Raw genomic sequence first — 12321 nt, forward strand, 5'->3', positions numbered from 1 at the left:
ATCGAGAGCATTAGTCTGCAAATTGAGCAGGGCACTCAGTGCTGTGATTTGATTTAAAGCCGGAGTTCTGGTATGTAGAATGGAGTTTTGATCCAGCATTCCTAAAATTGCCTAGTGCCTATTGTATCCATCTTCAAAAGGAACACCGAGTTTGTGATGGCCTGGGATTGAAGGCATTGTCCGGACTAAGACCAGCCTTTTTAAATAACGGGGTAATAGGGACTTCCTTGAGGCCACCAGGGACAGCATTACAGGAGGCACTGAAAAAGGGTGCAAGCAGTTTCTCATGGTCCATAATCGGGAAAGAAGGACATCACCAAGACAGGAGTTAGGGTGCATGTCATTCACCAGTTCCACCACAGTTATGGTGTGAAATGAAAATGCCAAATTAACTGTTGGATGGACAAGTCCATTAAAAATAGATCGACCAAGAGCTGGCTGAACCACAGGAGCACATGCATCAATTGGCAAATCAGCTTTTATCTTATCACGTGCAGCAAGAACTATCTGCGAAGGCTTGTTGCACTCTAGTACAGTCTTCATACGTTGGCAGAAAGGTTTAAGGGCTGGTCATTGGGTTTCTCCAACATTAACATCTTAAAGAAGTGCTTAGAAATAATGTTAGCCTTAATTATTGGTTCATTAAAGAAATTCTTCTTGGCTTAATTTATACCCAACCTGTAGGATTTCTCATGAACTTTCCAAGCGGTTTTATGGAGATCTAAATTAGGCTTTGGCTAAATGCCTTCAGCCCGTCAATCATCAAGTGAGGGGGAAATCAACTATTATGGAGAACATCCCTCAAGATTTTTACTCTCATAGGTGCCGAATGATCAAGCATGTAAGTCATGTACAATTTGTATGCAGTTACTAAAGTTTTGGGGGTGTCGTTATCCGTTTAGAATTCTTGCAGAGGACTTTGTTGTTAGGTGGATTTGTTTGGAACTTCAGGAAGTGCGGAAGATGTATTTGGAATTCAACAAAAAAATGATCGGACCAGATACATGGGCTGGTGTCAGAATTTAACATCAAGATTTTGATTAGTGTAAGGGAGGCATGGTATCACATGTATGACACTGACAAGAGTTACAAGTTTCAAAACCTTTATTAAATTATTGGGGTTTGGTAACACTACTAGTTTGCCTAGCTATGATGGAGTAGGCTCTACCATCAAATAATAAAGAAAACAGTACTAGTCAGTCTTTGTCAAATCCGAATGCCTGCCCCATCTTATACAAAAAGTGTGTAATGGGAAATGTGTATGCAAAGGAAAGTCTTAATAAGAAAGGATCAAGGTGGCAGAGTTCTCCTCCTCACATTGGACAGCACTGAATAAGGCAGCCCCTGTAAACAGGATGACACTGTGGCTCAGGTCATCAAAAAAGGCAGTCCAAAACGTGGGTCGAGGCCTGCTTGCCCTTCCACATTAAAGTCACTTATTCCAGTTTTCTAAAAGTTCTTTCACAGTTCAGCAAAAGTTCAAGTAGGTCTCCCTCAGCCAGGCTCAGACCTCAAATCACAGCACGTGTCCCCATCCCCAAGCTTTATTCACAGCTTTTAGCCACAGCCCTTTTCCAGTATTCTGATTTTGGGAAAAAAAACTAAATTCTTTGTTATCAGCTCAATTTTCAGGCCACTAGAATCATGGACCCGGGCAAAAATAAGCTGAGCTCCGGGTGCTGGCCCATAATACAGGTCAACAGTATAAGCAATGGAAATAGAACATAGCCAAGCTTAAAGGGTTCTGGCCTTTCCACAGAACAAATCTGAAAAGAACAAACCACAAAATTGTTCAGCTGCTTATACTTTCAGGTCCTAAACTTTCCAGTACATTTAACAGTATCACCTTTTTTGCTGAATGGCAACTTTACAAAAAGCATTTTCAATTGTTTAATTTATTGTTTTTATATATAATCACAGATGGTAAGTTTGGGTAAGGAAGATAGAGCAGCCTCCACCCCTCCATCCCCCCCCAGATCCCCTGCTTTTTGGTGGTACACTGACAAAAACCGCAAAATATATTTCAGTAAAGTTAACATTCGACAAAGCCCCCCCCCCCCCCCCGAAAAAAAAAGATTTTTTTTTTTAAAAAAAAGCATTGTTCAAATGGGTTTGCACCAATGGTGAACATTTTAATTACAGCTAGATTGATTTAATTTTTATATTTCTTTTCCACTAGCTGTTGCAGACATGATGTTGCACTGAAAGATCCACATTATGTTCAGTCTACCAAAACACTAGCAACTTTTTTGTTTTAAATAACGCTGCATGTCACCTTCTTGATGCTTATAAGCACTGTAATAAGCAGTATTACCCAATGTAATGCAAGTCAATGTATTGACCTGATTTAAATACATGCAGATCTAAGGGAAGACGTTAGTGGTTACCTCATGAGCTATCCAGCCTAACAGGGCTTTACAACTTTCTGGTGACAATTTTACAAGCACTCGCTTTGTGCAAAATAAACATTTCAGAGAAAATCGACTGCCGAAACTCATGTTCGTCATTTGCTCGTTTCAAGCACAACCATACAATGATGGGATAAAGTATTAGTTGAAACAAAACGACCTCCTCTAAAGATCTTCAAAGCTAATGCAATTCATGCCCTCACTTTGGTTGTAGTGAGCATTACTAATTGTATTCATTTCTCTCCAAATTCAAAAAAAGTACTGAAAGGAGGAGTGAAAACGGACACTGCTCGCTCTGGGGATAGGCTTCACCATGGATGTTCGGGCAAATTCAGCAAATGCCACGTGAAGAGTTTACTTGCAAATGCTCTGCGATGGGTTGGGGAGACCACTGAGATTGGCGCAACACACTACAGAGTACATGATGCAAATGCCATGTCTACCTCATACAGCTACGTCATGCATGTTATGGGAGGATACATTACTACACTCAGTCACTGTAGTGCACTTCCTGCGCAGGGGCTCCTCTGAAAAGTGGCGTACAGTGTCTCCGCCAGGCTAACCAGACGCAAGTTAAAACCAACACAGCAGAGCACAGCGCTAGGCCGGTGCAGCTTAAAGGATTCCTCACTCGTGTTGCTTTTTAAAAATAGACGATTCTTGAAGTGTCAAAGGCCATGCCTCCATCAGGCACTGCTGAAGTTAACCAAGTGAAGTACTTCGGTCTCTGCCAGCCAAACCCTTCTAGCCGTTTGACCTGGAAACCATTTGCTACTAGCCAATCACTTCATTACACACGGTCTGCAAGCCAAAGAAAACTATTAGAGGCTAAAAGCATGTTTAGAAGAGATGAAAGTCTAGCCATACATACTACGTACCGTTTTTGATTAGAGACATTGACAATTTATAGAAGCTTGATCCCCATGGGAATCACTTCAACACCAAGAAAACAGACATTCATGAACCCAATGTTTAATCCCACATTTGCAAGGATCAGTGCACTCACCTGCCATGTGCGTGGAAATCTAAATGCACAAACTGGTCCTCATGGCTCACTGCTCTTTTGGCACGATTGTGTTTTTGGTGTAAGGAATCTGTACTGTACGACAGACCTTCATAATGCCGGATGAATGTATTTAACGGTTTCCCATACTGACCTGTGAATAGAATGAGGCAACATTAGGCCAAGTCTGACATCAGTCGGTTACCAACAAGTTAAGGACACTGGTTCGAAGCTACAACTTTGACATAGTGCCCAAGTTTAGATATAGAAACTCAACTCATGTAGAGCGATCAAATACAAAATGATTGATTTAGTAGGACACTACTTCGGGTCTTGCAGGAAAAGGTCTACTGGTACCTCAATTCTCCCCCAACTTGCCACCCTAACCGCACAACCAGAAGCCACAAACGCTTTAGCACTACATAAATAAATATGCAAAGAATATTGAGCGACACTTGCCAGCATGCATTAGGGCATCGCAATTCAACTATCCTATGGCACAAATACAAACGTGTGTAAAATATATGTCACGCCAAAGAGGCTCCGAAGGTACCAGGGTCGCATTATACTGCTACACAGCCACGATTTCTGAATAAATTCACATTTCAATCCATTTGCAGCAACACAGAAAGAACATGCAGTAACGTGTTTCACACCCACCTGGGTGCTTGGTCATATATACACTGAACGCATTATGAAGTAAGAGACAAAAGATTCAATTATCTAAATAAAAGGTTTTATTTCCTTTAGGATGTCATGATGGAATAAGGCCTAACTTATCCTAAGCTAGGGTGAGATTTCCCCTACCTATAGAAAGGATAATCTGTGTCAGTACATTCAACTCAAAATCTGTATCCAAACCCTCTACTTGCCCTCAACTAAATATGTATGTGATAGGTAGGGATGTCAGCAAAAGAAAACATTCAAAATAAAGGTTACAAGCTTCTTCCAACTCCTAGCTTATACTCCACCCCCCCCCCCCAAGTTCAGAACAGTTCCGAAAAGCCTCAGGGTTACCTTCCCCAAGAGTTCACAGTTCAAAAGGTCTTGAGATTCCTTCCCTCAAGAAGTCAACTCGCCCAGCTTCAAAACGATAATCAGTTCAAATCTCCTGGCTTTCAAAACTCAAAACTGTTCCAAGTCAACTCCTTACTCATCGAGGCTTTTCAATAGTTCATTTGGGTTGCTCTTTTTGCCCCTCATGCACTTCAGCAACCATTGCACAATACACGCTTCTTTACACATTTGCTTTCCTTGGCTCTTTCCAAGTAGAGGGTCACTCAATCTAGGGACAGTTTTCAGACCACACTGTACACCCATCACAGGTCACGCAACCGATAACCCTAGGCCCTTTGTTATGCTTCTGTACTCGTCAGGCTTTCGCCAAAACATGTTTGTTTTTTTTTCCTTCTCTCCCCCTGTCCCCCCTGTCCCCCTCCTCCTCTCCATGCGATTGCTCCTCTGGATTTCTCAGGCTTGCTTCTTTCCGCTCGTCCTTTTCCTTGTGGAAGCCCCAGCGAGCAGTGCTCGCCACCTGGGAATCTTGCGGCGTGTAGTTTCGCGTTCCATCAGCGGATGCTACTCAGAGTGCCTCTCGCTCTCAGCGACAGGCGGCAATCAGGAGGCTTTGGTTCCCGACTGCTCCTGCTGTGAACACTGAGCAGGGAGGAGAGAAGACTTAGAGTCTCTCACGGCCAGCTTTGGCCCTGGTGCCTCTCGCACTCCTGCTCAGCACGGCTTCCCTCGAGGTGGTTCCTCTACAGCTTGCTCCGCAGCTGAAAAGCCACATCTTTCACCAAGCGGTCTTGCTCCCAGCCTTCCTCTCTCACAGCTGGACGGTCATACATATTTATACACCTTTAACAGGTGTAACAGTTTACAGGTATAGGTCCTTCAATTTAATTGCCTGACCTTGGTTAAGCCGATTAGCTGGACATGCCTGGCTATTCAAATGGAACTCCTCCAAAGCCCTCTTCCTAGTGTCGGTATCAAAATGGTGTGAATAAAGGGAAAGGTGCATAACTCCCAGTGGTTTCCCTCCTCATCCCACATTTAAGGCGAAATGACTGTGGGACCTTTTGAGTAGAGGAAAGGTGTAAGGACCGAAAATAGCCTAAAAGGCAGAGGGGAATAGGGTTTCTTTTTTACCAGGGAAAGGGGGATATATTGTCGCACCCAAAGGTATCCTCTCCCCACCTCCAAGTTCCCTCCACCCAGGTGATAGTGCCTCGCATATCCCCTCCCAGGGTCGGGATCCAAGAGCGATGGCCTTTCCCTGGCCACCTGAGGAGGATTCAGGGGAGGAGAAGTGAGGATGCCCTCACAACAAATTTATACACCCATACACACAAAGTTATGTAGTTTGGAAAAAACAAATCTTCCGCCCGAAAGGAGACAGTAGAAAGTCAGCCAAGTCACATATGCCTCAGCACCACACAGTAACCAAGCACTCTTGAAAGAATACAGCCAAAACTTGTTTCGACACAAGGTCTTTTTCAAGGCATTTGTTGCACTCGGACCTTTCCATTGTGTTGTGGTTAATGCGTTATTTCCTTCAGCTGTTGTACTGATTATTCCGTTAAAGCTCAATTACTTATTTGTCCAGTTAAAATGGCATTGGTATTGGGGGTGGTCACTTCTTGATTTTCAAATATAAGCCACTTAATGAGATGGAATGGGTGTCCTGTTATGAATTAACCCGGGCAACCCGTGTGTGCATTACCCACAACACAATGGGAAAGGTAAAAGTGCAACAAATGCCTTGAAAAAAAAAAAAAAAGACTGTCGAAACACTTGTTTGCTGTATTCTCTTAAGAGTGTGCTTTATTAAAGCAAGAATTTTGAAAAAGACTTCTGGATAACTTTACTTACAATAACTTTTTGGGGTGAGCACGACCAACTAGCACTTGCATGTTACAGCCTATAATTAGAAGGTATCTGCAACTTTCACACTTAGTATGCAGCAGTGGTTTTCCAGCCATTGGCTGGACTTCTTCCTTAACTGCTTTTTAAACCCAACCCTACCGCAATCACACGTCAAGCCACTGTAACATTACCAAGAATTACTGTGAAATTTAAGAATGAGTCACGGTGACAAGAATTTCAATTGAGTTAGTCAGGTTATTTCCCCGATTGTCAACAGTGACTCACAGACAGAATTGTGCAAAAGGGCTGCCGTTCATGCTGGGTGAGTAATTGAAGAAAGTTAATTAATTTGTTAATATGGGACAAGTCAACACCACATGACACTAAAGCAACTAGCCAACAAGGAGGCACTCCAGTCTAAGCATTTACAAATTAAGGCCCATACAGGTCTAATAAGAAAGGATGATTAAAAAAAAAATAAAAAAAGAAGAAAAGTGAGTTTGCCTTGAATTCTGCTTTTTGACAGCCCTTTCCATTTTAATTTTTAAAAGCATAGACTCCTGTTCTATGGCCCTAAACACAAGTGTATTTCCGAGTTTGACAACGAATATATATAGTGAGAGTTAAGGCTAGTATCATAGGAATTGGACTAGGTCCAAAACACAAAGCATTGACTTGCAATCATTTTGCAGGTTCGGGGTTATAGCGTCCAGTTCTCCCAAAAAAATAGAGTTATCTCCCATGGTGCATTGAAGCAGACAGACTTTCCAAAAATGAAAAAGCTGCCATTTTTTTTTTCTTGACGCAAGAGATACTGGCAGTTATAACCAAAACCAGAAAAGGGCAGAAAAATGCCATTTCAAAGAGGAAAAACTGGAATGGTATCAGGCTAGAGGTGGAGGGCAAAGGTGGTGGGGGAGGTCACCATGTAAAATTTGGGAGTTGTAGGTGGGATAAGGACCAACTTAAGAGCACAAACGATTTCCCGTAGCAACAATTATACTGAAGGATAACCGCAGCTACATAAGAAAACACGAGCAGGAATGAAGTGTGTCACATGGAAACCACAAGTGTTGGGAGGGTGGAGGGGGGATGGGGGGGGGTCAAAAAAAAAATAATAATCGGAGAGGGCTTGGGGTGGGTGGGGTAAGATGCCTTGAGGGTACTGAGGGGGCAGGAACAGAATGGGGGTGGGGGTACTTGTCGAGTGCCTGGAAAGGCAGGGAAGCGTTTTAGTTTTTCCAAATAACTGCAGATCTAGCATCTACAAATAACCGCGGCTATCTTTAGTACACTGATTATATCCAGTGTTATGTGAAAAGCTAAAAAAAAAAAATATATATAATACAACTACAGTGAGGTAGGGGGTGAAACATCAATGGCCATGGCCAGTGGCTTGGTAGTATTTTAATAATAGAGTGGGCATGGGTGAAGGCTGTGTTAAATAGCCAGGGCTGAAGGGGGTGACAAATGTCTAGTGGTCGTGACACAGCCAAAGGACGTGGCTACTGGCCAGACAGAAAAAACGATCGCATAACAAAACCCTTGAAAATCACTAAAAACCTTTTGGGCGACAAATTATCGCAACAAAGCCTCTGAAATTCAGCACATTTGAAGTCATGACCGGCTTAACTCTGCACGTTCCAATTGCAAAGCCCAACACCACATTTTAAGAAAAGGTATTCACAATGACATACAAAATGGCATTATGGGCGATATCAATGGGAGTGCACAGAGTTTGGCCATTCACGACTTCCCAAATAGGCTGAATTTCAGGGGTTTTGTTGTGATAAATTTGGGCACCTTAACTAAACTTTAACTTTGTTTTTTCAGTTAATATTTATAATTTGTGAAGGCATACAAGCACTGCTAGGTTGGGTTTTCCCAATGGAAACTTGGATACACAGAATACCATTTAGTCCAGAAAAAGATGGAAAGAAAATACAGGGCAACACAACCAATCACTGCCTCTGTTCCTTTTATCACCCCCCTACTAGAACAGTCCACGGATAGTCTTCAAACTGTAATGTGAACATACATAAGATTCATAAGTACTGAACACAATGGAGCAGGCAGAGGTTGCGGGTTGTGTAACTGTTACAGGCAGGTTTTATGGCCATTGCATTTTTCTAGGCACAAAAGCAATCCATTTCATCTTGCGAAATAGCACTCCTACAAGCCACGTCAAAAGGAGCCATCATTCCTTGTCTTCACAAACTATATTCTCTGCGGGGACCACCACTACAGGACTATCAGCCACTAATACCAACTATAACATGATGTCTAGGTATTGCCCAGCTGTTTCAAACAGAGCACACAGAAGCCCAAAACCTATTTGTCTAGCGAGCCCGTTACCGAGCTCTCAGAGGCACAGAATCGGCAGTGTTCTGTGTGAATAAGGTGTGTTAACCACCATGGGCGGCATGACCTTTTTTGTACTCTATATAGCCAGCCACAAATCGGGATGGACCAAAATTCAAAATGACACGTGCCACGGGAAAAACATAATAAATCACCTTCCCCCACAGACCTCAGCGGCAACACATTCATAACATGGAGTGCTTCTGGGACTAATACCCTTGAATGCCTATCAATATCTACCAAAACCCAATACATGACCACCTAGCCAACTGTTAGAAATACAAACGGATGGATTATACCTACCACTAAAACCACTCCTGAACCTTTTGATCATCAAATCATGGAGAATACAATCTGGTAATCTCTGTTAAACTAAAAGCTTAAAGTGGGCTTACAAATCAAGACAGCAAAACTGCTACAAGCAGACTCTTCTGCAAATTAGTTGCTGTCTGCACAAGTGCAAACTCAAAAGGAACCAACTAAAACCAAACAAAACCATGGAGAATCAAATGGAGCAGGTCACCGAACGATTTCCAAGAAGCTACAATCCCAAACGCACATCAGGAAAACAGCTTTTATGTGCATTTTGCATGCTGGACAGAGCAGGCAGTAGGACAATTCTGGGGATTCCCCTCGCCCTGCTTTCAATGTACTGCCTTGAGACCACCAACTGTGGGTTAAGCATTATGGCTCCGGAATGATGGCATGGATGCACCAACTGTGTGTGAACTGCGTTGGGGAGTTTTCAATTGGCAGGTTGCTTTGGATAACGTGTGCGAGTATGGGTCATTATATTACAACTCAGGATCCGGGCCAGGCTGCAAAACTAGCATAGTGTGCGAGTCCCACTAGAATGGCTAGCTAGCAAAGCAGTGCATTCTTGTTTTAGCGGTAGAGACCGTAGGGTCTCCAGTGCCGCTCGGTTAACGAGAAACGTAAGTATGACAGAGCATTGCCAGAGGGATCGACTGATCGCTACTTCCGGTGGAGAACTGCCCTGACAAGACTAGCAGGTTGTCGGGCAAAGGAAGCTCTGTCCAAGTGCACTGTTGCAGAAGCATGGTTCAGTTCAAACGGAGGGCAGGGGTGTAAATTGCTAGGTCACTCCACAGAAAATAAAGTGGATTGCTTTGTTGTAGGGGACTCCTAGTGCACGTTCAGCAGGCACCGTGAACAGTCTGACTATAGGGAGTGAAATCAGGTCTCAACTAATGCAAGCTAAGGTTTGACTGGTGAAGTTGAAAGCAACCAGATGGGTGAATATACAAAAAGAAACCACCACAGGTGCGGCCCATAAGCTGATTAAGCTTCTTTCCATTTAACTGCCCCCAGCACGAGGTGGGAACGTCTGGCAGGGGTGCCCGGCATACAAGGGTATTAAAAAAATGAATGGGGGCTGGGCAAATAGATCAGCAGCTCTGGGGGCCTTCCTTGGACAAAGCAACCCCCAGCTGTTACGTATGAGCGGGTGGGGGGTTGCTTCAAAGCACTCAGTACCCTGGCAGCCAACTAGGCAACCCGTGCCAAAAGAGATACTTGGGAACCAGGCTTGCACTGCTGGCATGAGCTACGGCACAAAAAAGCTGCCCACTCTCAGTCCTTGCTCCATAGAATCCTTTTAGAGAACCTACCCGAGGCACTAGCATTCTAGGGAATGCTCATATCCTCCAACAATGTCTGCAACATTTAACTTGTTCACGAGATCGCCAGTGTTAAGCCGGTTAAGCCGGTTACACCGGTGTCCACCTTCTAAAATTGCAGGGCAGATCTGTTAACATTGAAATGGTTATCCAATCTCTACAGCCCACTGAAGTGCATTAAAAGGGAGTCATTTTGGGGTGGCCCTGCAGGAAATCAATTGTGTGGTGCCTTTCTCAGACTAGGAGCAGCAGCTTTCAGTGAGCCAAGGAGAAAAAAGGTAGGTTTTGTCTGGAATACTAAAACCGATAGGTGAGGTGGAGGAGACAAGTCTGGCCTTAAGACAAAAGGATGGGTGTTCAGCACAGGGTTTAGATGGATCTTTACACTGGTTTTCCAGTAATGTATTCAATTGTCACGGCTTAGTGGCAGTGACTAGAATGGCTTATGCATTTCAAGTTCGCAAATAAAAGGTACAGCTTATTTAGGAGTACTTGAAGATTCCCTTATTCATCTTTTATTCCACTTCTCTTTTGTTCATAAGTATTAACATATACCAGCACATTATCAAACTCATAAGAGTAATTTAAGCATACGAGTCATACTTAACAATTAAACTGACACATAAGTAAAGTCCACTAAATATGATTGCCCTTAAAAATATATACCGTGATAAATGACTTTACTTATGTTCTTAAAAATATAAATCTACAATAAGATTTGCATTAAAATATTGAATTCGAATATATCAATTACTTTTAAATATTGAAAAAGTACCATGAACAACAATATTTGAATACTATGGCAACAGGAAAGCACTAGGAAAGATGAAGGCATACAGGGGTTACATTTTACAAATAATATTACATTATTGAACTAGACATTCGATCATATTAGAGTTGGTATTTGATAACATTGATAAAATATGCCATTTACAATAATTTCGCAATTAAATTAGGCAATACAGCAAGAAATTGTTCCATTTTGGTGTACATTAAATACTACATTCCAAACCCCGATATTTGTACTACAAAGCTGTTTCCAGTTAACTTTAATGATTTGTATTGCAATCGCGACAAAGATCAAAAAAGGGAACAACCCGATTTCCCACAGAAGCATCAAATACCAAGCTGCCTTAAAATGCATTTTAAAACGAGAATTAAATATTATTCTTAAAACTTCCAAACTGGACAATAAAAACGTACAAATTTACAATTTTTTTAAAATAAAAAAAATGTCAATAAAAAACGTTTGAAGGTGCCTTCCATAGCCTGACAAAGCTGGCACTTACCAGTTATTTATTTAGAATGAAATAACCTTACAAGTGATGAGCTTTATGCAAGACAAAAAGAAGGTAGAAATCCTATTAACTCGATTCCATATTAGAACTGCATGTTCTCAGCTCAACTCCCAATTAGATTCAGAAGACCATTTATTATTTCATCAAAATTTAAATCAAATAATTGAGGCATTAATGTTAATTTTCAATCTATCAGTGCCCAGGTTAACAACTCGGAAGTGAGCTTACATAGTACACTAATATATTGAGGTGCTGATGACCAGGGAAGAGCACATTTCGTTCTATATTCATTAAAGGTCACTGGAAGCCCATCACTAAAAAACTGACAAATTTAAAGCATTTATTTAAACAATGCGCCCAAAGTATAGACCTCCCACTTAATTTGTAAGCCATAAATATTGATAGATTTATTCGGAATGTTTAAGCGTGGATAAACATTATCAACCTTGCATCCATAAGAGGTATAGGGGCAATCAAAGGTTTCTCCCAAATTAACCACACGGGTGGGGGGGGGGTTAATACTACTCTGGGAGGAACCAAGATTGAAGCTGGTTGAAATATAAAGGCAAAATGATACAATGGAATAAGAATAAATGGAATAGGGGACACCCTTGCCTTGAACCCAGATGAACCCGTATTCATCTTTAACCACCTAACTTGTCGAGCAATTTTTTTTTTTTATCCCAATTGCAAACCATTATTAGGTGTGGCAACTAGGTGGTTATGGACAGCAAAGTGACAGGTCA

The 12321-nt window shown here is 42.1% G+C and overlaps 1 protein-coding gene across 1 annotated transcript in view; it reads right to left on the reverse strand.

Moving 5' to 3' along the window:
* Positions 1 to 12321, reverse strand: part of ADAM10 (ADAM metallopeptidase domain 10) — a 1301929-nt gene that overhangs the window by 1072583 nt on the left and 217025 nt on the right. Inside the window, exon 2 of the mRNA XM_069624354.1 lies at positions 3415 to 3565. Coding sequence (XP_069480455.1) covers positions 3415 to 3565 — 151 coding nt within the window. The remainder of the gene's footprint in view (positions 1 to 3414; positions 3566 to 12321) is intronic.

Source organism: Ambystoma mexicanum, chromosome 11 (genome assembly GCF_040938575.1).
Source record: "Ambystoma mexicanum isolate Mex_15411 chromosome 11, UKY_AmexF1_1, whole genome shotgun sequence".
Taxonomy (NCBI): Eukaryota; Metazoa; Chordata; class Amphibia; order Caudata; family Ambystomatidae; genus Ambystoma; species Ambystoma mexicanum.